We start from the raw sequence: 27,320 nt of genomic DNA on the forward strand, positions 1-27,320 counted from the left end.
TTGAGTGCCTCTCTGGCATATTCAAAATCTCTTCTTCCCTGGAACATCTGCGATCCTCTAGTACAGTGGTTTCAGACACACACATGCATACATTCACCTAGATGTGCTACATTCACCTCCTGCCTGTGAAAACAGTACTCTCCAAGGCCCATCTCAGTCATCATCTCCTGATCTGCAAAACCAAAAGCAGAATGCAAAATTAATTAATTCCTTAGTGCTTTGTTAATCTTTTTCTTATGGTTTTTAAAAAATGTGTCTTCTATTGTGATTATTTTTGTGTTTTTCATAAATTCCCTCTCCTGGATTATAAGCTTCATGACAGCAAGAACTGAATCTTGCTTAGTTTTGACTTCTTTCATTGAATTAGCATAGAGTAGATGGTTACACATAGTAGATGCAAATTAATTTTGCATGAACTGACTAAAGAGACACTCACTCATTGTTGCCATAGACTTCCTAGAACCAACATGAGATGTTAACCAGCCTAGTGAGTGTTCCTGGAGGACCATCCTAGGAAGATTTTTTAGGTATACTGATGAAGTCCCCTTCTCTCAGTATCACTTTAATTTTAAACTCTGTTGCTTAAAGACAACTGTCATAATACTTTAGAAATCAAAAATGGAGGTGAATGAATCCATCACCGAGAATCTTATAACCCTAAGAAAAAACTGATTTTTCATTTTTACATTCTCTTGCATTCTTTGTCCAGAGAGGAACATAATTTGTAAATAGTTTTAATCAGAGCATAGACATATTTTAAAATTCTGCTTCCTTCACTTAAAACTATACCACAGACATGTTTTCATGTCGCTACATAGTTTTCAAAACTATGATTATGCATAATATTCCATTGAGTTGCTATGCCATAATTTCTTAACCAACCCCTATTGTTTGACATTTAACGTTGCTGTGGATTTTTTAAAAATGGTTCTAAAAAACACATGACCAATCTTTTGGCAAGAGAAATGTATACTCTGACGATATTAATCTCCTTTCCCTTAGGCTGGTTGAAAAATCTTCCTTTAGGGTTGAGCTTAGGCATAGTTGTGACAGAAACCGAGTTTGTTTTGGATACACACACTTTATTCCTTCTATCTCTGCCTTCCCGCCTCTGAATGCATTCTATGTCCCCATGGTGCCTGTCCCAGGGACTTGGGGTCTGTGCTCCTCCTCCAGAGACTGACCTACCTCCCATGAATCCTGCCCTTCTCCTCACTCCTCCTAGCCAGACTTCTCTCTCCTCTTGCATTTCCAAAGCCTCAATCTTAGTAAGACACTAGGCACTCAATCTATTTCCTTTCTGGGTTTATAATATTATACAAAAGGACTTCTGGAGATGGCTTTGTGATAACCCAGCCAAGGGCATCACTAAAAGTGGATCTTTGCTCTCTTTAGCTAGGACTCTTCCAGGTTCTAAGGATATGGCAGTGAACAAAATAAACAAAATCTCCATGTAGATAGGTAAATAATACCTAATATAGTAGTAAGTGCTAAAAAGAAAGATAAGACCAGGGAAGTGGATCAAGTGTGCTCTTCCATGTTGCAGTTGGAATAGCCCAGGAAGATGAACTTTCAGATAAGGTGACATATGAGAGGAGAGCCACCGGGGAAGGGAGGAATTCCCATGGAGATGTGGAGAAGGAGCTTTCTAGGTAAGGGGCTGCTTGGTACAAGGGCCCTGCTGTTTTGGACAGTGTGCTTGAGGAACTGCAAGGAAGCAGATGTGGAGACAAGGAGGGAAGCAGTGGGAGCTGCTGGGTGGCTGATCATGCAGGGACTTTAAACATGCCATGAGCTCTGTATATTAATCTCAGCTAGGTAGGAAACCGTTGGATAGTTTTGGGTAGAGCATCCATCACTTATAAAGTCCTCCATCGTGGTTGGAGGATCGACTGTGTAGGAGCAAGGGTGGCAGCTGGGAGACCCATGAGGAGGCAAGAGACAATGGTGGGCTGGACTGGGTAGGTTCTGGGAGAAGTGGTGAGAAAGAGTTGGATTATGGCTTATTTTGAAGGTAAAACTAGCAGGACTTGATGATGGATTGGCTGTGAAGATAAGTAAGAAGTCAGGGAAGATATTAAGGTGCTTGACCCGAGACACTGGAAGGATGAAGTTGTCATCAACTGAGATGGGGAAGATGGCGGGTAGAACAGGGTCAGTGCAGGAGACCAGGAGTTCAGTTTTGGGCATGTTGTATGTAAACAGATGCTGAGACAAAGTGAGATGCTGAGAGTGGAATTCAGGGAAGGGGTCTCAGCTGCAGATAGAGTTAGAATCAGGATCATAGTCTCAGGCATCAAATAGGCCAGCCTCATCTCACAGCATACAGCTCTTTCCGCAGTGAGCCCCAGCCACGCTGGGATATCAGGTCCTCACAGGGACCACAGCTTCCTCAGCCTCAGGGCCTTGGCATGTGCTGCCCCTTCTGTCTAGACCATCCATGCTTTCCCAGGTTTCCCAATCTCAATATATCCTGAACTTTTCCTCCATGGCACTTAAATCAATTTTATATTCCTTTGTGTGATGTTTAGTTTAATTAAAAAAAAATTTTTTTTTTGAGATGGAGTCTCACTCTGTCACCCAGGCTGGAGTACAATGGCGCCATCTCGGCTCACTGCAACCTTCTCCTCTCTGGTTCAAGCGATTCTCTCTGCCTAAGCCTCCTGAGTAGCTGGGATTACAGACACCCGCTACCACGCCCAGCTAATTTTTGTATTTTTGTAGAAATGGGGTCTCACCATGTTGGCCAGGCTGGTCTCGAACTCCTGACGTCAGGTGATCCGCCCGCCCAGGCCTCCCAAAGTGCTGGGATAATAGGTGTGAGCCACTGCACCTGGCCTAAAATAATTAAAATCCACATTCCCACCAGAATCTAAAATCTGAAATGTCAGGAATCAAGCATGTTTTGTTCATCACCATTTTCTCAGCATCTGGCACATGGCAGACACTTCTTCAATATTTGCTGAAAGAACCCACGAGTGTTACTAATGTAATACTTTACACACAATGCGCTGCACCTCCTTTCCTGGTAACAGGAAGCATCCTTACTGGTTTTCTTATCTTCTTAATTTGATGGCTCCACATGCCTTGGGAACAAATGCTTTTTTAATAGGTACTATTTGAGGAGGGACTGGGCTGTGATTGGGAATTGAATTCTTGTTTGACTGAAACTCTGAAAAGAAAAGGAATTTAAGGCTTATATAAACTTCCTAATCAAAATCGCCCACCTCCTGTTTCCTGGTCAGCTACTTTGTTGCATTTCTATGGACACTTTTATCCAGCATCGCCTGAGGCTATGTTATAGTGACCTTTGACAAGGCCTATTACTTTCTAGTTGCCAAGTTTACCAAGGTGCTGGGGGCACAGAGAAGGGTTAGAGGCATTGTGTCGGGATCTGAGCTGGCTGGCACCTCCTTTGCTGCCTCCAGCCTCATCCTGGGAGACGACAGGAAATGATAATGAAAGAAAGAGATTTGATTTACCCAGGAAAGGCTTGTTAGCTTACAAAAGAGCTCTAGGTCTCTCTGTCTTTGGCAGCACAGGGCTGCATGTAAAACAGGATTACATGAGGGAATGATCTCTGTACTGTCTTTAAAAAAAGCTGGAGTAAGCTTTCAGAGGTGTCTGTGCTGTTTGGAAACACACACCCTGGCTCCATGGATACATATTTGTGTATTACACATTACACGTGTATGTAGAGACATTATTGATCGATTGATGTATGAATATGTTTGTTGGGGAATTCATGAAAGAGGCCCCATCTTTATAGTTAACATTGCTGTGGGAGGCATCCACTCCATGAATGTGTATCGAGTTGAGCATTTGCAGTGCTAAGCGTGGAGCTAGGCACTGGGGAAGCGCTGGCCAAGAAGAGAGAGGAGGTCCTTGCTTTCAAGGAACTTTTGAAATCGAATGAGTCTCAATCTCTTCTTCTGTAAGATGGGCATAATAATGATACTTACTTCACAGCCTCTTCAAGGGGAGTCAATGGCCGTGAATGTGAAAACACCACTTGGATTTTAAAATGCTGTACAAATTATGAGCGGCTGTTACGATTGACATAGCAAAATATAGCTATTTGGGAATAAATACTGGTTAATTTTTTTCTAGTTCTGAATATTCTTCATCCCCATACAATCTAAGGTTTTACCCTTATAATTTAGAGGGTTAAGTTTTCTTTTGCTAGCATCCTAATAAAAAAAAAAAAGAAAGAAAATGTCAAGTATGTAACTTAGTTTGTAAACAATTGGAACTGTTAGCTATTGCTGTATGACAAATTAACATTGTCCCCCTAACAACATACATTTATTATCTTAGAGTTTCTGTGGGTCAGGAATCTGGGTGTGGTTTCTTTGTGTCTCTGCTCTGGATCTGTCACAAGGCAGTGATCAAGATATCTTCCAGGGCTGTAGTCACCCCAAACCTCAGTAGGGGAAGATCTCCCTCCAGACTCACCTGGTATTGCAGGCCTCAGGTGGTCCACACCAAGCTCACTTGTGTGGCTGTTGACTGGCTTCCGATTCTTGCTGGCTGTTGACCCAAGACATTAGTTCCTTACTACTGGGGGCTTTCCATAGGGGAGCTCACAGCATGGCAGCTGGCTTCCCCAGGAGCAAGCAAGGGTTCCAAGGAGGAGAAAGCAAGAGATGGGAGTCTCAGTCTTTCTTTGGGTTCAAATCACTGAAGTGACATCCCATCCCATGTGCCATATTCTATTCATTAGAAGCACATCATCATTGGGTTTAGCTTGTACCTATGGCAAGGAGATGACACAAGTTTGTACCAGAAGATAGGTCACTGGGAACATCTCAAAGACTGCCTGCCACAGCAATACATGTAAACAGGACTATGTGTTAATGCTGTATCTATGGCATTCATAATGTCACACTATTTGAAATGAAAGAAATAAAAGAGGTAGCACCATTGTTCCCCCGAGACAGTTAAAGTTAAGACGGACAAGGAAAATTGGTGTTAAAGCCTTCTAGATTTTGAGTTGCAATCAGTAAACAACCCTGATTTTTTCTTTTGCTTGTGGCACTGGCTCATGCTTGGGCATTTACACTCTCTATTTAGCAAGAAAGCATTTGCGAGGTACTTTTCAAATATTGGAGGTAAACAAGGGTCAGTCTTTCCTTTTTTTTTTTTTATAGTTTAATGTATTTTAATAGCAAACTTACAGGAACAGCACAGAAGACAGACAACATTAAAAACATGTGCTTGCATGTAGGACAACTCAGTTAGAAAAGTATAGTGAATGGATGGAATCTACTGTATGATAAAAATGCTACAAACACCATTTAGTTGCCGTCAATAAGAAATTTACTTGTTTTAAAAAAATCCAAATGCTGGCATTGTCCAGAAAAATTTAACAGGTTTATTTATAATTATTATAAAGTTGAACCGCTGAAACTTGTTCACTGAAACATTTTAACTTGCATTAATGCTTTACGCTTCTGCATTTATATTAAAAATTCACACACAAATGAAAATGGAAAAACTGCCAATACCTGATTTCTGTCCCCTATTTTCCCACTCGCAATCATATACTTAGGTACCTTTTGACCCCATGGAAAAAAAAATCTAACGTTCAGAACTACCAATAACAGGAAGAAGAGAATTTTTTTTTTTTTTTTTTTTGAGAATGAAATGTTTCCCATCATAGTGGATTCTTAAGCACGTTCTCCACGTATGCGGCGTGCTAGCTGGATGTCTTTTGGCATAATTGTTACACGTTTGGCATGGATAGCACACAGGTTGGTGTCTTCAAAAAGGCCAACCAGATAGGCCTCACTTGCCTCCTGCAAAGCACCGATAGCTGCGCTCTGGAAGCGCAGATCTGTTTTAAAGTCCTGAGCAATTTCTTGCACCAGACGCTGGAAGGGAAGTTTGCGAATCAGAAGTTCAGTGGACTTCTGATAACGTCTAATTTCACGGAGCGCCACACCAGGCCTGTAGCGATGAGGTTTCTTCACCCCTCCAGTAGAGGGCGCACTCTTGCGAGCGGCTTTTGTAGCCAGTTGCTTCCTGGGTGCTTTACCACCGGTCGATTCGCGGGCAGTCTGCTTTGTAGGAGCCATGGTAGGGAGACCTTCTTACTTACCCCCCTTCTCCTTCCGCTGGAGCTCGGCGAGCGAAAGGCGGCGCTGGCGTTAGAGAGCGACGGCGGCGCGGCGGCGGCTGCGAACACAATTGGGGTCGGTCTTTCCTAAGCAAGAGTAACAAAATTAAAAATATTTTAATTTTCATTTGCCAGTTCACAGATTGATGTATCCTCCATTCACTTGATTACTTTTTTTGACAAACACCTGAAAACAAAGGTCTTCCAATCGCTTGAAGACAAAGAAAAAGAAAATTTTAGGTACAGAGGAATTCTAGTGGTATGAGAATGAGCTTTGCCATGGTTTAGAAAAAGGAAAAAGGCCAGTGTGGGCAGAATGTGGTGGACAAGGGGAGAGTGTGACCAGATGAGTTCTGGGTTGGGGACCTGGGTCACTGGAGGTGTGGTGAGCAGATAGCTGTTTAGATTTACATCTAAATGCAATGGGGAACCTTTGCAGGATTTGAGGTGACTGCAAACAGCTATGCTTTTTTGTTGTTGTTGTTGTTGATTCTGATTGCATTAGCTATATTGCAGTGAGCTGTAGCTGAAAGAGATTCTGATGTCTATTAACCAAAAGCCATGTTTGGGCAAAGATAAAAGTATGCACTGAAACTTTGTAATAGGATGTTATAATTATGCAATGTGTTTTACACGGAGTTGGAGCGTTGTATATTTTGCCCAGCCAATGGCAAGGACAATGTGGTAGATGCATCTGGGACAAGGTCCTTGGATCATAGGGATTCCTAGTATTAGTTTCATGTGACAGAACTTACAAGAAATTCATTCAGAAAAACACCCAGTGTAGGAGTCATTTGGCATAATCTGTGCATATTTTCTCAAACAAGCAGCAATCATTTTTCGGTTGTGTCATCTACAGCTGTCACTTGTACGCAGTTTTGTGGCTCTTTTGCAAGCCGGCAGGCACATAGTGGTCATCTGGGATTTTCAAATGAGAGTGCACCATTTAAAATTAGTGGTCTTGGTAATTTCTCTTTCCTCCAAATTTGCCTTGAAGCTGAGCTTGTGAGAAGAACACTCTCCATCTATTTTTCCTGAAAGAGTAACTGGGAAAGGAAAAGTTCTTAAGTCTTAACACTGGAAGTCAACCAATTCTAGTCCTAAAATCTTTCTAGTGTGTTTCTGTCTGAGTCAGAAAGGAATAAAGGGATTTTAGATGGCTTGAAAAAAAATCATGAAAAAATGATAACTATATCTCAAGCTCAGGGATTCCCTCAACTTTCTTCTTTTTAAAATTTAAGATAAATTTACCATTTTCTGATTCAAAAATACTCATTGTAGAAAACAAAAAAGAAGAAGAAAATTCTAAACAAAGATTATCACTTTTGGTGATTTTGGTATGTATCCTTCATATATGTCTTCGTCCATATCATCTAGTTATATTTCATAGAGTATTTGCAGTTTTGTGTTTAAATTTTTTCTACTTATTATTATTTTGTGAACATTTCCCCAAGGTCTTAATTGTTTTTTGAAAATATGATTTTAATAGCCTTAGAATTTTCTGTTTGTTATAATTTACTTAAGTCATTTTCCTTAATATTGGTTGCATCGTCTATTTTGATTCTTTTCCTGGTAATAAATAATATTGTGATAAGCCATCTTGCACATAACCCTTTATCTACATCTCTTATTTTTCCAAAGGAATTATTCCAATGAGTAGGTGTTGATACATTTTGCTAAATTGCTTTCACAACAGCTTGTACTGATTGCCTCACAAATATCCAGGCTATGCAATAGTGCGTATCACATCTGATTTTCAGCCAAGAGTATTGGGTATTGTACTCAAAAAGAAATAGTTGCCAATTTATTAGGTCACAAATTGTTTTAATTTGCTTTTATTTGATTTAAAGGGGTATTGAACATTATTTCCATTTATTTGCTGGCAATTTATGAATTGTTCATCTTTGTCTATGCTTTTTGGCCATTTTTCTCTCAGGGTATCAATATTTTGCTTATCAAAATTTACAATTTAAAAACGTTTTTTAAGATACGGTCTGTCTACGTTGCTCGGGCTAGATTTAAACCCCTGGGCTCAAGGGATCCTCCCACATCAGCCTCTTGAGTAGCTGGGATTACAGGCACGTGCCACCACACCCGCCCAAAATTTACATCTTTTTAATATAGGAAGGATATGCACCCTTTATCTTTAAAATCTAGAGGCACAAGTATAGCTTGTGTTTTCAGTTTAAAAGGTTTTAAAAATTTCTTGTGGTTCTTCATTTCTTGTGGTTGATTTATGAGTCTGTGAATATGTGAACACAGTTTACATTCAGAATCATGCCACTTCTGCTTCCTGTAGCTTCATTTATAATCTTCCTTATATTTTTTCTGTTTTCCTCTTTTGTCTACTGTAATAAAATTTTTAAAAGATCCAGACTTCTACTTATCTCACTTTACTCAACTCCACCTTTAGATGGCAGCCTGCCAAAGAAACCACCGTCTGAAGAGAATCTCCTGTGAGACCTCTAGAAGGTCAGTAGCACTAGTTGAGAGAAATAGTTGAGGAGAGGAAAGGACAGCTTCTGGTTTATGCCATTTAACTAATGACCTTCCTGCTGCCGGCTCAGAGTGAGCAGAATTAGTTAACAAGGGCTTGGGGGCTCAGGAATTCCAGGTGTCTGACATTCCACTTGCTGCTTCTGCCTGTGGCCAGAGGTGACTCCTCATCTCAGCTCCATCTCCACCACCTCATTTTATAATGGAGATAATGATACTTCAAAGGTATGCACTAATTAATTATTCTTGGAGGCTCTGAAAATATAATTACTAATTATTATAATGATTAGATTATTAATTTCATTCCTTTTTATAGAATTTTAATCAAATGCCAAAATTCAACACCCAGATCCAGTTATTTGTAGACTTTTTTTCTGCCTATTATCTTAGCAGCTTCTTTATAACGATTATTTTACCCCATGCTAAGTGAATTTCTTAAAATATAGAAACAACAGGATTTTAAAAGTATTTATAAATTTTGGAGCTCCAAGAAGAGAGAATACAGAAAAAAAAAAGACAAAATGTTGTATCTCCATAGATTATTGTAACTCAATAATTAAATAGCTAAATATTAGAGGCTGTTGATTTTTAAACCACATTAACTTACTTTTCCTTCAATGTGAGTCATATAGTCTGAGGTGGTTAGTTTACTGGTAAATAATTATACCTAAGACTATTACAGTTTACCTAGATATTCAGCAGGAAAGTCATATGAATACAAATAATTTACAAATGACATGTGCTGAACCATGGCCCTGGCTTTTATTGTGCAATTTTAAGTTTGGAACTGGGTGTTAATTTATTAAGAATCTTTTCATCAATTCCATAAATTCATAGAATGTGACTCTGAGTTGACAATAGTTAAAGCAATGTATATTTGGCATTGATGATTTTTCTTGAATGGCGTTGTTTAATGTTATTTAATTTAGCACGTGAATGTCTTATTTTTTCTAATTAGGTCATATGCACCTTAAGAGTAGGGACTATGTGTTGTAATTCCTCTAAAAGCGGAGGGATTCAATGAATACTGGAATTATCACCTAGGCCACCTGGCTTTCCCCCCCGACTCCCCTCAACCTCTAACTAGCTGTGAGTTTTGGACACTTAGGTAACTGCATGCCACCTCAGTTTCCCAATCTATAAACAAGGAAATGATACCTTCTCTAATTTACAAGACTGTTGTGAGGCTCAAATGAAGGGAGCTCCCGAGGAGGGGGTGGGTCGTTAGAAGCCTTGTGTGGGCTTGTAAAAATTCAGTGTCATTTGGCAAGGTTGTTTTGTTTCCAGATGTGTCATGGTCAGTGGGAATGTGCGTTTTGACCTTTTCTCCTCCACTTTTTTTTTTTTGGCCTGGGAGATTTTGCATACTGATGAGAGCTGAGAGTTGATTTAGCAAAGTTATCATCAGATGTTTCCAGTTCTAGTGGCCTTTAGCTTCTGCTGGGCGGGCCTTAATATGACTGAGGGCCATATAACCAGCCTCTTAAATTTAAGTGTCAGCTGCATCGTCTTCATCAGCAGAAACATTTCAAACATTTATTTTTTTTACAAAAGGCAAGTTTTAGTGGTGGAGTCAATTTATTTCTGAAACGATCTCATTTACCTGAATGAGGAGCGCATATTTATTTTCAGGGTAAGTGGTTGGGTTATATAATTCTCATATGACAGATGAACCAAACACTCAGCTGTAAATTACATTTGACTGGAAGAAGATGCTCTGGTATGAAACCACATTTCTACCATTGCTCGCTTGTTCTTCCTGACTGAGAGCTGAAAGATTGGTGACTCTTGGATCTACCTAGAAAATGAAAAAATATTTTTTACAGAAACCAGAAAGGGGTGAGTAGTACCATATACACATATTTATATAAGAAGATTGGAAGAAGCAACCTGGGTTTAACATTTCTCTGTCCAGCAGACTGAAAGTGTCACAGAACATGTCGGAGTGGCTTGTGGCTTGATGGTTTATTTTCAAAGACCTTTTGAAAACACCATCAAGAGCCTTTTTCTTTTGTTTTATTTTAAAGTGGCCTTTCACTGGCATCATTAATGTGGCACAAAGTGGATTTTTTTTTTTGTTTCTGTGAGCCATCAGTCTCATAAAAATTAAATGTGTGCATTCCTGCAACCTGATATGCCCTCTCCAGTAAAAATCAATGCCTCTTGCCCTTGCGGCTCAAGCTGCAGAGGTCTTTGTAGCCTGTGTTATGTGCATTTGTGCATATGGCCTTTCCACCTATGTTTTCCAATGTTTCTTAAACATATCTGAGAACTCAGTCCCAGTTACAATCTGTTGGCTTGTGTTTAGCCTGTGTGTGTTTGCCCTAAAACAGCAGAGTGTGGTTCCCTGCCCCCCATGTTTGCCCTATTAAGTGGGCACAGAACGGGTCCCTCTTACTACTTATCTATGTATTATTCCTTTGGTTGGGTGGCAAGAAGACCTGTTCAGGATGGATTTTTGGAGGGGTAGAAAAGTTTAAAACGACTTAGTTCCTTTTCAGGCTTGAATTATACTACCTTAACTATACCAAGTGCAAAGATTTTGACACTTACGATGGCAAATTATTTACCTGTAGTTAGATACAATTGCCATTTTTTTCCCAACCAAGTACAGTTTCCAAGGCATTTTTTTTCTAGAAAATAATCAAATGTTGAATTTTAGGATTAGGTTTCAAATGAGAGTAAAGACTGAGATTCTCTGAAGTGTTACTTGAACTAATCGTTGCCTCTGATAAATTGGACCAACCCCACCTTTCACACCATTTGATTGTGAGATTTAAGGAAGTGTTACCAAGATAATGGGATTTGGGGGGAACAGGTTGCATTTACTCTGCTACACAACATTCTAAAGATGGAATTGTGTACTATGCTGTTGAGGTAACTGAAAAGTTGCATTAGAGGCAAATGATGAAAAGCCCCTGGCTCTACTTTCCCCAGGTTTCAAAGGAGAAGAAGCAGCCAAATGTCTTTGGTTTGTTGCAATTCAATCATGATTTTGTCTCCACTTTGGCTGCGTCCATTAGAGAACTCAGCTCACACTCATAAGGTCCCACTCCCAACCGGCAGTAACATAAATGAGCACCTGTTAAGGGCCATGGCTAAGGACTTCACACTACTGTTTGTGCATGTTGAGAAAATAGATAAGCCAATTAAGTTAATGCCTACTGTAGGCCAGGTACTATGTCAAATCTTACATTGTCTTATTTAGTAGGTATTATTATCTTTGATGAGGAAACTGAAGTTCGGAGAAGCTGAGGATTTTACCCAAGATCATACAGTTATTAAGTTGCAGAGCCAGGATTCACTCTCTGTCATGGGAGCCTCCTTTCTTGGTACCTCGACTCATTCTAGAAACTTGCCAAGAGAGATCATCATTTCATTTTCTTCAGACGAAGCTATCTGTATGGCCCAAATCCCACTGAAGTCTTAGTTCCATAGATCTTCCTTCTATAACCTTCTACCAGTATTAGATGCTTGTTGGTTCAATTTGTTACCAAATATTTTAGTGAGTGCCTACAAAAACCTAATTTTAGTGACATTAATTTCAAGAAGTACCATAAAAGCACAGCTAATTTTACCTAACAACAGGAAACTTAAGGTGTAGTTAGTACTATAATCTAAATAAATGGATAGTCCTATAATCTAAATAAATGGAATTAGAACTACAGCTATTATTAGGAATCACATTATTAACAACTGTATTTAAAAATATGATCCAGTTAACTATAAACAATGCCATATTATCCTACTTCTTGAATACTGTCACTCGAAGTTTTAACGTTTTCCCTATTCTTTGTATGATATATTTGTAATTATAGTTCTAAATCTGTTCCGGAACAGTAAAGATGATGGAGACATTTGCAAGATTAAAATCTGATGACTTTCGGGCTTGGGGTGAATTTACAAACACCGGTCATTTATCCCTACATGACATTTTCCAATTATCCAACAAGGCTTTTATTCAGGAGCCATTTGTGGTCAGGATGCATCATGATGCATCATTTATGTAGTGTCTTAAGTGTTTATTGGGCAGAGCATGTGAGAGACAAAGCACAAGAATCCTGCCCAAAGACCTTACTACCTAGGGTCACATTGATTGTTATGTAACAGAATTTCATCCAAGAGTAGATATTGCTTAACCCATTCATTTCTTGAGAGCTAGAGTTTAGGGTTTCCTTTAACATGTAGATGACCTTAACCTGCTGATTTGTATTTTCACTTCCAATAGATATTCACGCTAAAGAGTATGATGTATACTCCAGAAGCGGGCAGGGTATGAGATGGGAATGACACTGTAGACTCTGAGTTGCTGCCAAAGGTGGGTGTCAGGGCCACTGAGGATGGGCTAGAGATCACTGATCCCCCAACTTGACCATACAGGGCCTCTTTGTTTTCCTTACTTTTATATTTAAAAGATTTTTTTCTACCTAACAAGTATTAATTAATTCATTTTTCTTTTTAGATTAATGGTATTCATAATTGTCAATCAGAAATTGTGATAAACGTGAGATGTCTGATGTTACCATACTGAATCAAAATAATTGCAGCCAACAGTAAAGAAAGTTGACATTTTACTTGACATGTGAAGCTTCCTTGTGTGTGAATAACTAAATGTTTACATACACGTTAACCTTTTGGAAATACTGAAAATTGAACTGATCTCTGTTATTACATTCGCAGACTTCCTAGGAATCCAGAGACCCCCCAAGTGGGGAGCAACTGGATTTAGCAATTGCCATAAATTCCCATCTACTTCTAACATTCTGTGATTTGTGAACACAACATTCCAACTAATAAAATTGACCAGTACAAATGTGCTTCCAACAGCAAGTTTTGAAATACAGGTCCAACATTTTTGTGGGAAAGGAGCAAACAGAGATACTGCTAAAACTTGGAGAGCAGGGGAAAGACTGGGAATAGCTGCACTTGGCTATGTCCCAAGGTTTTCCTTGGTGAGCAACCAAAAGTAGCGATGTCTACTCCATTGTCCTTGACCACAGACAGATCTACTTGTGATTTAAGAAAAACCCCAACCCCAAACCAAACCAAACCAAACCAAACCAAAACAACAGACCCTTCATGTGATGCTTTGTGTCCACATCTTGAGGAGACCTTTCACCATCCTCTGTAGCCTAGGCTGTATACTGCAGGCAGAATGAAAAACCAGAAGGGACTGTATCAACCCTCTGTTGAGTCTTCACTGCCCATAGGATAAAATTTAACCTCCTTGGCTTGATGTACAAGGTTTGCATTATATGACTATCATCTGCACCTGGTTTCTCTCCATGTATACTTTGTGAACCTGCTATACTGAATTTTCCATCATCCTTGCAAACTACCAGACCTTTCTTAAACCTCTGCCTTTGCACATGCTGTTCTGCTAACTGGAATATTCTCTCTGCTCAATATTTGTTGGATAAATCCCTATAATAGCCAGTTAAGACAATAGCATTTATTATGTGCCAGGCATTCATTTAATCCTTACAATGAAGTGGTTGCCATTATCAACCGCAGTTTGCAGAGGAGGAACCTGGCCCAGAGGTGTTTGGTAGACTTCCCAAGGTCACAGAGTCAATAAATGAGGAAGCTAGGATTCGAACCTGTGCAGTCTATCACTCAGGACCTGTATTCTTAGTCTCTGTGCCACACTTCCCATCTCCTAAAATGGCACTTTCAAAGGTGAAGGAAGCTATTCCCAGATGCCTCAAATCAGAGTTAGTGCTTCTGTTCTTAGGATTCTCCAAGTGTTTTCTAAGGCATCCTTGCAATAGAATTTATCAAGTTGCATTATTATTTCTCTCTGTGCCTGTGTGATCTGTGAGTAATTTTGAGTACCATTCAGCCTTGTATGCCCAGGGTCTAGTAAAATGCCTGTCACCTGGTTCAATACTTTGTAGCTATGTCTTGAATGAGTGAATGAATGAGTGAAGGAGTAAAGGCAGAAACACTTGTCTGTGCTTAGATGGAACAGGCTCATCTTTCCTTCTATGACATGCTTCTGGGATATCAGTTGAAAAACACTTTCTTGCAATAGACTTTACCTGTCTCAGGGGCGCAAAACATTCCAACAGGAAAACTTAGAGCTCTCAGTTGTCCTCTCCACGTGACAGTAAATTATTGCCAAATCTTGCAAAGATGCCCATGAATTCTGCTGAGTATCCATGTCGCACTCCAGTCCGACAACATTGATTTATTTAAGTATAGGTTTGGTGCTCTGTGAGGGCTCACCATCTGCTTAAGTTGTGTTTACTTTAAGTACCAGTCAGCGTTTTCCTGACGAGTTATAGAAAAATGGTAGTTCAACTTAATTTTTAAGCGAGGCCTGTTTAAGAATAATTTGTTAATTACTAGTTGGTTGATTCCATTTCCTTAAATTAAGGGCTTCAGTTAATATCACATGCTTATTGCCAGCTTGCTGGAAGCCACTGCAGTGGTGCCGCCAGTTGCATGATATATTGCAGCCTTATTCTCACAGGCCAGCCCTGCCCCGGCTTTTCCGTTTATCTTTAGCTAATTTAACAAGCCTGAAAAGTAACCCGATGGTTTACTAGCTTTAGGACTGCAAGTTGGAGGCTTAATTTAATAGCCACTTATAAAACCACTGAGGCAGAAATTGGTTATTAGGCCTTCATAAGATGGGGCACACAGAGCCATCTGATCAAGGCTGATTCTTCCAGATACAGGAAGATTGGCATTCACACCATTTGGGCTGGAAGCGTTTTATCAACGGCACACAAGACAGGATTTGAACCTTGCCATCAGGTGGTTTGGAGTTCAGTGGATTTCTTTTCTTTTTGGCAAGAAAGGAAATATTTGGCAGCCTATTACTGGGGAGGTCCATGGAGATTGGCCACGGCCATCACAAGAGGGCACGCTGAGGTTGGGTGCATTGGGATATATAATGACTTTTGTAAATGTTTTGGTTTCAGTAAAATCCCAAATGTATTTTATCAATGCATTTTCCCCTTAATTTTTAGACCCTTGTGTATTTCAAGGGAAATTTAATTCATATGGTTTTGATTCATTTATACTTAACTCATCGAAATGTTGTTTTCTAAGAGTTATTTGATGTCCAAGAAGACTTTGGATCTTGATTTAAATACCTTCCAGTGTTCTTTCCCCCTCCCTTTTAAAAATAGAAAGCCATCTACTCTTGGCAAAACCTAAATGCACACACTCTAAAAGTTTGCATTTGGTTGAAAGCTCCAAGCCCATGAGGCTGTCGAGCTGGGCCAAATGCATTCTCCAGCTCCTGGTAATGTGTGAGCCTGTTACTCAAAAGCACAGAGAGATCTTTACCACTTGATAATCTCTGGTGGCTCTCCACATGGAAAGAAACTCTAAAATATAAAATGTCTGCCATTTGCTACATCTTTGATCTTGGAAAAGCCACTTAACCTCCCTTCACTTCAGTTTCCTGTCTGTAAAGTTGGGCTAAAATTTATTTTGCTTACCTCCCAGAATTATTGAGAGGATTAAAGAAGCTAATATAAAAGTCCAAAGATACCAAAAGCATCCCATCTCTTTTCTTGATGTTATTGTTCTTTGAATAAAATAATAAATACTCAACCTTTAGTGAATATTTGGTATGTGGCAGGAACTATGTTAGACATTTTACAAGTTACCATCATGTTTAATCCTCATAGCACCAGGTGAAACGGAGCTACTTCTAATCTCCACATTTTGGAAGATAAAACCTCTGTGTCATTTGCACAAAGTCTTGTAGTTTATGAGTGGAAAAGCTGGAATATAAGTCAAGCTCTTTATGGTTTTTGAAAACTTTTTTTTTTTAGCTTTAAAATAATTATACCTACAGGATACAGAGTGATATTTTGTTACATGTATACAACATAATGATAAAATCAGGGTAACTTGATCACCACAAACATTTATCATTTCTCTGTGTTGTGAGTATTCAAATACCCTCTTCTGCTTTTTGAAAATATGCAATAAATTACAGTTAACCATTTTCACCCTATAGTGCTGCAGAACACCAGAACTTATTCATCCTAACTCTTTGTCAACCCACCTCTCCCACTGTCCTCTCCTCATTATCCCCTTCCCAGCCTCTAATACTGACAATTCTACTCTCTACTTCCATGAGATTAAACAAAAATATTTTTCTTAGCTCCCACATGTGAGTGAGCACATATAGTATTTATCTTCCTGTGCCTGACTTATTTTATTTAGCATAATGTCCTCCAGGCTTATCCATGTTCTGTGAATGACAGGATTTCATTCTTTTTTTATGGCTAAATAGTATGCCACTGTGTATATATGCCACATTTTCTTCATCTGTTCATCTGCTGGTGGACATTTAGATTGATTCTATATCTTAGCTATTGTGAATAGCGCCACAGCAAACATGGGGGTGCAGGTATCCCTTTGATATACTGATTTCCTTTCCTTTTGATATGTGTCTCAAAATCCTCCAGTACTGGAATTGATGGATTATGTGGTAGGTTTTTTTGTTTGTTTGTTTTTGGAGAAACTTTTATACTGTTTTCTATAATGGTTGTACTAATTCACATTCCCGTCAACAGCGTATAAGAGTTTCCTTTTCCTGCATCCACATTGTCAGCATGTGTTACTTTTTGTCTTTTCAATAATAGCCATTGTAACTGGGGTGAGATGATATCTTGTTGTGGTTTTGATTTGCATTTTCCTTTAGGGATTTTAACCATTAAGTTGTATAGTAAATGGTTAAAGTCACATTAATCACTGTAATGTTATGACTCAAAATCAGAGTTTATCTTGAGTCAGTATCATTCATAATTGAGTCTCTTCATATTGTTAAGATCACTTAGTCACATTTTTCTATTACATTCTCTTTTTGAATAATTAGGGTAAATGCATATGTAAAATATGCCATTCAAATATACAGATATTCAAAGATCATTCATTACATAGGACAGTAATAGAAGCTAATTTTAATTGAACACCTACTTTGGACCAGACACTGCAGAGCTCTCTGTATGCCTTATTTCATTTAATCTTCAGAACAACTCTATAAGGTTAAAGACTGCTATTGTCAAGAACTGTGAAGAGCTGAGATTTTCCCCTACTTGCAAGCTAATTAGTCTGCCAGCTTCATGGATGCTGACAGAAGCTATGGGACTCCTGGGTCAGACACAAAGTTCTTTATTACTCCTGGCCGGCAAGCACCATCAGCCTCATGTTCATATCAGTTCCTCTTGTTCCTAGGTCCTGTGAGAGTGATGTGGAGTGGCCCAGGTGGATGCTGAACATGTGAACATGCAGGGAGTTTACATTATGGCTGAAGAACTCTGGGCTTAGGAATCTCACTCTCTTTTAATGTTGTGGGAAGCAACCTTGCCTGACCTTTGCTCCTGAGGGAGATATCTTTATTACACTGGACAGTAAGCAAACCTGCCGTCTGCTCCAGAGGGACACACTAAGTCTGTCTTCTAACTCTGCTGTGCAAGTGTATTTGAAAAGATTCCAGAACCAAGGCCATCTGTGCCTCTGCTGCTAGGACATACATAATGGTGAGAGACCCATGAAGAACTGTCTCCCAACAGTTATTAGCTCTATTTTACAGACAAGAAAACTGGATTTAGGTGGAATCATTCATTCATTCATTCCAGAAATATGTCTTGAATACCTGCATGTGTTAAGGTTGCATAGCTAAAAATTGGAGGAGGGGGATTCAACACAGGCTCTAGGCCACTAACTTGTCCCCTTACCCATTTAACCCCTCTCCTCCTCAGCCACTATCTCATCTTGCCTCCCCACCTTGTGACTAATTATATAAAATAATAATTCGCTTATGATGATGATGACTCTTTGGGACATATTTTTCCCCTGCCCTCAAGTTCCTCCTCTGAAGGTTGACTCAGCCCCAGATACCCAAATGCCATAGGTCATTTGCCTGAGATGTGGAAGTGGTATTGGTAGATCCTGATACAATTCAGAATGGTGTTTTGAGGTGGAATTTAGTAGCACATAGAAGACAATAATGCTAGTTAGAAAGTTAGATTAAACATAAAAATGTTGTTATGGAAAACTTAGTTTTGTAAGATGGAATTAATTTGGTGTCTTTACAAAACTCAGAAGGTTCCTTTTCCCTGTTGCCCCCTCCATCAATTAATCAGTACTATTTAATGCTTATATAAAGGTGCAAACCATTAAATGACTTTATAAAGATTTTGGTAGTGCTCATGCTAGCTTTTGCCTGAATTTATCTGGCATAAAATATTAAATGACTATGAATTTGGAATCTAGGGGAGAAAAATAAGGTCCTGGCAACAGAAGATTGGACGCATCTTTTGCAAACAACGAGGTCTCCTGTGGCCCACAGAAAGGAATCTCAGGCTGCAGATTCTCTTCTCTCTCAACATAGGCCCAACTCAGGAAGCTAGTTTGCCAGTTTCCTGAGAAAATAATAAAGGTGGACATGGAGTAATGAAGAGGGTTGGTGACTGGAATACATGCCTTTGAACTGTGGTGAGGAAACAAAAGTGAAACTGAGTTGGTCAATCATTGCTCCTTTCAACCAAGTCACAGCAGGAGAAAGACTCTTCCACTGGCCTGTCCATCAGAGAAGAAGCCGTGCCTTAAAAAATAGGAAGGAAAGAAGCTGACTTGGTGCTTATTTAGCCCTGCCATTGTATTCATGGATTAGTATAGCACAGAGAAAATTTCTCTCCTGATGATCTGCCTCTGTCGGCATCTGAAGCTATTGGCTCTGTTTTCTAGGCTCATTTCAATTCCCCCTGATGCCAGAGAAATATCCCATTAGTGAAAAATTTGAAAGAAAGAATTCTAGAGGAAACTCTATCACACTGAAACCATGGCAGAGTGGGGATGTGATGACTCTTGTGGGGTCATAAATGTCATGGGTTTCTTCCTAACCTTAAATGTTAATCCAGAAAGAAAGTTTGCTGATATGGTTTGGCTATGTCCCCACCCAAATCTCATCTTGAGGCAAAATCCGCATGTGTGGTGGGAGGGAGCTGGTCGGGGGGGTAATTGAATCATGAGGTTGGGTGTTTCCCATGCTGTTCTTGTGATGGTGAATAAGTCTCCCGAGAACTGATGGTTTTATAAAGGGCAGTTCCTCTTCACATACTCTCTTGTAAGACTTTCCTTTGCTCCTCCTTCACTTTCTGCCATGATTGTAAAGCCTCCCCAGCCACGTGGAACTGCAAGTCAATTAAACCTGTTTCTCTTTATAAATTACCCAGTCTCAGGTATGTCTTTATTAGCAGTGTGAGAACAGACTAATACATTTATACTCAGACTTTCTTTGATGGAGCCAGCCTCTTCGAAAGCAGTTGTTTTTAGATGTTCTGACAGCCGTCTGTCTTACAAAAGGATTTTCTCTTCAGATAGGCTCTGCCTATCAGGTTCTAGAGTAGGCTGTGGAAAGAGGAAATTACTTTGACTTTGCACTTTAACAGCAAAGTCAAGCGGAAGAAGAAACTAAGAATCCTTGGACCTTGGAGCAGGGTTTTACTGAAGAGTGAAAGTGGCTCCCGGGAGCCAATATTCTTCTGACATACTTGAGAGGGTGAGGGAATGATTGCAGCTTTGCTGAGGATGTCCAAGGCCTGTTCACAGTAGAGGCAAAACAACCTCAACAAACACAACCAAACAAAAACCCAACAAAGAAAGTGAATGTTACTTTCATAATTTTCTGATTCTGTCCCTTTTCCCTGAAGGAAGCCCTTGGCCCAGCTGGAGCACCTTTCCTGGAGTCAACTATACCAGACACCCGAAAATACAAGTGACTCCAAGGGAATCTTCGGGCAGACCATCTTCCCCTCCTACTTCGTTCCTTTTGACAGTCTGCCCACTGTTTCATTGTTGATTTTGGTTGGTCTGTTTGTTTTGGGTCCCCCCAAACCCCACATACATACTCATCTCCTGCCTCTCCAGCTCCAGGAAGCTATACACAAACTGGAGCATTTGGAGCTAACTTGGTGGAATGATGTGGCTTCTGGCAGCTCCCACAATATGACACCAGTAAAAATACAAACCAAATGTTCCTCGTGTTCTAGGGTGTGAAGTCTTCATCACCCTTTTCTTTGAGAGCAGAGATCACAAAAGAACTAGACATTTGGGGGTTTCTGTCCTGGCTCTGCCTTTTAATAGCTGGGTGACATCTCTGAATCCAATTCTTTATTTATAAAAGAATAATTGTCTTACCCACTTTATACAGGTGGTGTTGGTGTTAAACAAAGTCATTTATTGAGAGCCTACTATGTGCTAGATAGTGTGTATTGAAGTACCTCCTCTACGAAGCCAAGAGCACCTCAGAGGCAAAGCCATTTCCTATTCCCACCTGTGGCAGGTAGTAGAATCTGACTGGCTGAGCTTGGATCTGGACTCTGCACCTTGCTAGCTTTGTGTCCTTGGGCAAGTTACTAACTTCTCACCTGGAAGGTGGGGATCAGGACACCACCTACCCTCTAGAATTCTTGTGAGACCTAAATAAGATAGTACAGGTAGCACAGGGCTTGCAGGGCACACCATGAATGTTAGCAGTTGTTCTGACTGTGTGTATAAGCCCAGTGCCTGGCACACATCTGTTTTTTGAAATATGGTAAATAGTAAATGCTCAACAAATGGTAGTTCTATTTTTCATAAGCTTTCTTTAAATAGTCTTCCAGTTCACATGTGACAGATCATGGTGGTATGTTCCACTGGGACTGATCCCAAGAAATGAAGATGAGGTTTTCTGGAGTTTAACTCTGAAAGTTCCCTTCAAACATGTTTCTTTCTTCATTTGGTAGCTACACACCAACGGGGGAGTGGATGGGGGAATTTGGACTCATTCAGTGTCTTAGGGTATTATTGTGTTCATGTAGTCATTTGCCTCAACTGAGCCCAACCTCATGGACGCTACACATGCACCTGCTAGGGGAGGAGAGTGATGGTGTGTGTGTATGTGTGTATTGTGGGAAGTGGTGAGGTAGTAATATAGCTAGGAGAGCAAGATAAAGAACATGATGACTCAAGGGTCCTTTATTTTATGTGGCATTTCCAAAACATAGCATCTGGTGACACAACTGCCCCACATTCCCAGCCGGTCTTAGGTATGCCTCAGGCTTTCCCTTCTTCCCATTGGCTTTTTCCTTTTTACTTAGAGCAGATATTTGTTAAAATTGAAATCCACTAAAGAAAAACACAAAAAGTAGCAAGGAACCACTTTAGTGAGAGGACTTTTTGGGAGAGTGTATGTGATGGTTAATATTGAGTGTCAACTTGATTGGACTGAAGGATACAAAGTATTGATCCTGGGTATGTCTGTGAGGGTGTTGCCAAAAGAGATTAACATTTGAGTCAGTGGACTGGGGAAGGCAGATCCACCCTTATTCTGGTGGGCACAATCTAATCAGCTGCCAGTGAATATAAAGCAGGCAGAAAAACGTGTAAAGGAGAGACCGGCCTAGCCTCCCAGCCTACATCTTTCTCCCGTGCTGGATGCTTCCTGCCCTCGAACATCAGACTCCAAGTTCTTCACTTTTGGAACTCAGACTGGCTCTCCTTGCTCAGCAGCTTGCAGACAGCCTATTGTGGGACTTTGTGATCATACAAATTAATACTTAATAAAGTTCCGTTTATAAATTTGTATCTATCCTATCAGTTCTGTCCCTCTAGAGAACCCTGACTAACACAGTATATGTATAGTTTTATTTTTTTATTGCTTCCAATATATTCTAGATCTGCTTAATGTGGTGTTGGAGAGCTCAGTTTGGCTGTGGCAAGACACCAGTGCAGGCTCTTGGTTCTCTGGGCTCTTTGTTTTTCTTCTGGGCCCAGGAAACTTTAGTGTTAGTGACATGGAGTTGGTGGGCTTGGCTGTTGGATTTTACTACTCTTTTCATATGTTCTCGGGAGGACTTTTCAGATATTGAAGTGAGTCTTTAACCTCCTAAATTCTTCAGGTGGCTTGGCTGGTCACCAACCATGCCTTCCAGAACATGTAAGGCCTGAATATTTTAGTCTCTGCAGGGGTAGATGGAGTCACAAGAGGAGGAATTGACAAGCTAGCTGGGTTTTCAGGTTTTCAGTGTAAATCCAGGAACGTGGGCCCTGGGGCCAGGCGGTGTTAGAGATGATTTAGTCTAACCTTTTCATTTTACAGACATGGAAGCTGAGCCCAGAGGGGTTAAATGACTTGTTTTTGTTCACACTGCTGAGAGTAGCACCATGACTGGGATGCAGGCTGTTGTGACTTCTACTTTGAGGTTCTTTCTATTCTCTGCTCACATACCTAACCTTGATGAGGTAGAAATGAAACTCTGGCTTCTTAATCAGTTCATAAGCATTACCAACCCCTCTTACCTTTTTTAAAATGGCATTTCCCTCCTCTTCATTTTGGCCAAGTTTCTTCTTCTTCTCCTCTTCCATGTAATATGTGCTCATGGAAGCAAAGTAAATCATACTCCAAAGAACTTAAGTTAAATATTATCATTTCCCCTGACTGCTCACTAAAGACAATCTTTTCTAAATTTTTGTTTTGTTTTGTTTTGAGAAGTTACTGCTAAACTCAATAACATGCTTCTGTCTTTGTTTCTTTATTTATTAGCTGTTATAACATCTCATAAGTCTCTGCTTTGCCAGATGGGGATTCAGCTCAGTTGTCCTGTGTCTCCTCTACCTCTGCCTTCTCTTATTACTTTATTCCATTATTGCTTTCACTATTGGCTGTACACTTAAACCTTCCCTTTGTGGCCCACCAACTTTCCATCGTTTTGCAAAAGATGGAACTCTAAGCTCTCTTAGGATCCTTTCCTTGTCCTCCTCTCTTCTACATTCCACCTTTGGCATTTGCATAGTTACTTCCACATTGTTAAGTGATTTTCCTTTATATTTTGTCTTGCAACCTCAATGATATCTTCTGTGCTTTTGGTTAACTCTAACAATGAAAAACCAGTAAATTGCATTCATAATTATGACTATGCAATTTGTGTTTGTTGCTTGACCAAATCATGTGTTAGGATCCTTCTCTGGGGGACCTGAGGTCGTAACCCAAGGGCTTCTCAAAGAAGAATATTCCTAATGTCAATGTCACATTGATTAACTTTTTAAAAAACTTCATTGGTTGCTTAAAATTGTTTGACTAAGGTTGATTACTCTGTCAGTCTCTCCTAAAAGGGTTTCTGTCAGCCTTTCCTCTTTCTCCTATCTCCCTCCCATCCTTTACTTCACAGTGAAACAGTCAAATACCACTGAGTTTTCTTAGACTTAGGAGCTGTCAGAATTTAAGGGTCTAGCCTGTGAGAGGAGCTCGGTCAGTGGAGAGATCGAATCTTTGGACTTCGTTTGGACCACAGGAATTAAATCACACATTCCCTGCAATAACAAGAGAAGCTGTTATTTTGGAAAATCGATGGACATTGCTAATGAGTTCAAATTTTCTTTGTCTTTATTTATTTATTTTTGGTCCTTTCTTCACAAAGGAGAATGTCAGCATAATAGCTGCTGTTTGATTGATGAATCTTCTTGTGACTGATAATAATGATTCTGATGCTTTCTGTTGAACCAAGATAATAAAAAGCCCAAGGGTAATTATAATATGCCTAGCTGAGTTTTAAATTATGGGCATCTGAAGGCTTTACATAATATGACACTAGAAACAGCTAGTGAAGGAAGAGCCTGGAAGATCTCAAAAATTATCCCAGTTCGAAAGTGTGATACCTGCTGTTCTAAACTGCCCTTTGGATGCTTGACTGGCATATGATGCAAAATATTGAAATAGATAATTTACCAAGCTTGCAATTTCTCATGCTGAAGAAAATATGCAATTATTAAATGCCCAACATAGATTTAGAAAAGAGTCATTGTGGCAACTCAAATGGTTGATGTTAAACCATAATTTCCCCCAGATAATGGGTTGCCACAGGAGCTGAATCCACTTGGCTTGATCCTCCACCTGTCACAACTTTTCACCCCCTGCTCTCTGTCTGTTTGTGGGTCCTAGATGGGAGAAGGGAAACACAGGGTGGCAGAAGATAAGCACTGACTTTCCAGATTTGTCTCAAGTCTTGGCAAAATTTATACAGTGGATTATAACATATATTCTCTGCAATTCATTTCTTTTTGAAATAGTAATTTTCTTTCTGATGTGATGGGGTGTTTGGAGTGATTGGTGATGAAGTAGATGCATATCTTTATGGTATTATAACCTGGAGGCAGAGGAAGCCCTGAAATGTGGCGAGTATTCACCATTCTTGAACATTTGCAGGTCTAGAAGGAACTCTAGGTCTATAGAGGGGAACCTGGCTCTTTGTGCCTCAAGTCATGGTGATTTGGGCAAAACATATTACTGATTTTTCAGCTGCTCTAACAGATGTAAATGATGTAACAAGTACACCAGCACTGGCTGTGATGTGGAAAACTTTAAAGGGGTCTGTGGTGTGTGCCTATGGAGTGGGTGTGAGGTGCGCAAAGGGAAGTAGAAGTAAAATTATGATTCAGAGGGAGGGTCTCTCCTTGGTAATTCTCCTCCTGGAAGAACTCCCCCTTAATTTGTGCATTCATTACAATAACTTAATTGGAAGGTAGCTATTCTATACTGTGGCTGGCATCTAAGTTTCCTCAGACCTAAAGTTATCCCAGCTGTGTTAGGCTTTCTGTAAGTCTTTCTATGGTTTGGGCATAAACAAGTAAGGCCCAGGTTATTCGGGTATTTTACAATAGGTCTGGATTCTAGCCACTTTTCTGGGGTGCTATTCTGTCCCTTTTCCAAAGTGTGTGTGTGTGTGTGTGTGTGTCTATATCTATATGTACTTTTTTTTCCTGGAAAATTATTCTTGAGTGAAGCTGGTTTGTGAGGTTGTAGCTTACAAATAGGGTGTTTTGAATCTCCCTAGAGGTTTCATGGTACATCTGTGTGTATGTGTGTACATGTGCAAACACATATGCTGTAGATATACAGTGGAAGTGGGACAAGGGAACCAAAGGTTGCATGTGTACAGAAGTATGGCGGTCCTACAGGAGCATCCCCATGTGGATACCATTGTCTAGAGAGTGTTGCTAAATTAGTCTCTGCATCCTGGGTCCTGGGAACTTAAATGTAAAGGTGGGTTGGCTTTACATGCAATTCACTTGCCTTACTTTAAAAGTGATCCCTGAGCTCACATTCTTGAATAAGTTCCATAGGGTTTCCCAAGCAGATACTGCATTTTGAAGTATATTCACATTGAACATATATATATTGACAACAATGGAAGTTGCATGAAGGTGTCACTCTGTATGGTACTAACTTTAGCTGCCAGCTTTAGCTACCAGGGAGAAAGGTCCCTGCTTGGACTCTGCTTTTCCTTCATCATCTATTGGTCCATTTCAGTGCTGCACCACCCCATCTTAGAGTGGCGATTTCTTTCTATCATGGACGTCAGCATCACTGCAGAATCTCAGCACTTTGTCTGTAGTTAGTCAAAGTTTTGTTTCTCCCTACCATGCCTTCATTGTCACTAGCCCTATCTGATTCAAATGGTCTTTCTTTATGACAAATATTTTATAATAAACCATTATAAGTTTTCCAATGAGTTGTATAGATTAAAAAACAAACCCTATCAGAGTCAAATCATTCTTCTTTATGACAAATATTTTATAGTAAATCATTACAATTTACAATGAATTTTATAGACTAAAAAACCCACCCTAGACACATGATTATAAAAATGACCTAAATGTAATATAACAAAGAAATAAAATAAATGTAATTTTAATAAAATAATTTGTATTTGTATCAGTCAGGGTCCTGACAGGAAACAGCATGGTAAAAAGAGTTTAACTATAAAGACTTGAATGAAGGTGAGGGTAGGATTAGGGGATCCAATTGAGGATGAGGAAGGATCCAGGCACTAGGAACAGCTTGAAGTTGTTACCATCGCTAGCCCTGCAGGAGCAGGGGAGGGAATGGTGTTCCCAGAGCCCCTTGAGAGCTGGGGCCTAAACAGGGAAGCAGCAAGGTGTGGGGCAGGGAAAGAATACTCCAGCCTTTCTCTCTTCTCACCCTCTGGTCTCTTGCCACTCCCTCTTATTGGCAGAAAGCTGGAAACAAGTGGGAAAAGGCCTGGGGGACTCAGTCCATAGAGCTCAGCCTCTGGTAGAGAGAGCAGGACAGAGAAAGACAGAGAATGGATCAAGGAGGGGTGGGTCCAATGGGGAAAGCAGCACAGTGTTTCATGCAAACTCCAGGCTGCCACACTGGAAGACTGAAGGAAGGGAAAATCATGCATGAACAGAAATTCGCAGCTATGAGTGTGCAGCCTGACATCGGTGCCTTGTGTTGGCAACACTGATTTTCCCAAATGGTGAGTAACTCTCTGGAAGGTTCTAAATTAAACCAAATACAATCTTCCCTTAATTTCCAGGTTGCAGTTCTGAAAATTTCTGTATATCTTAAAATAATGCAAAAATACATTTAGTGGCCAGGCGTAGTGGCCTACACCTGTGATCCCAGCACTTTGGGAGGTCAAGGTGGGAGGATTGCTTGAGCTCAGGAGTTTGAGACAAGTCTGGGCAATATGGTGAGACCCCATCTCTACAAAAAATCAACAAAATTAGCTGGGCATGGTGGCACATGCCTGTAGTCCCAGCTACTCTGGAGGCTGGGGTAGGAGGATTGCTTGGGCCTGGGAAGTAGAGGCTGCTGTGAGCCATGACTATGCCACTGCACTCCAGTCTGGGTGACAGAGCAAGACCCTGTCTCAAAACAACAACAATA

General features: G+C 40.1%; 2 protein-coding genes across 5 annotated transcripts in view; one reads left to right on the forward strand and one right to left on the reverse strand.

Moving 5' to 3' along the window:
• The window catches only part of CREB5 (cAMP responsive element binding protein 5), a 554,145-nt gene that overhangs the window by 143,754 nt on the left and 383,071 nt on the right, over positions 1-27,320 (forward strand). The window contains exon 1 of one of the 4 annotated variants that reach the window (XM_011938611.1): positions 10,174-10,247. The exons of the other annotated variants lie outside the window; for them this stretch is intronic. The gene's annotated coding sequence lies outside the window, so the exon portion shown is untranslated. Of the gene's footprint in view, positions 1-10,173; positions 10,248-27,320 lie in introns of those variants that run through there. 4 annotated transcript variants of the gene reach the window in all.
• On the reverse strand, positions 5,636-6,077 carry LOC105509399 (histone H3.3-like). The gene has a single exon (XM_011938615.1). It carries the CDS (start codon positions 6,075-6,077, stop codon positions 5,670-5,672), a length of 408 nt encoding a protein of 135 aa, XP_011794005.1. The 3' UTR covers positions 5,636-5,669.

The sequence above is a fragment of the Colobus angolensis genome, unplaced genomic scaffold (assembly GCF_000951035.1).
Source record: "Colobus angolensis palliatus isolate OR3802 unplaced genomic scaffold, Cang.pa_1.0 Scaffold175, whole genome shotgun sequence".
NCBI classification, from domain to species: Eukaryota; Metazoa; Chordata; class Mammalia; order Primates; family Cercopithecidae; genus Colobus; species Colobus angolensis.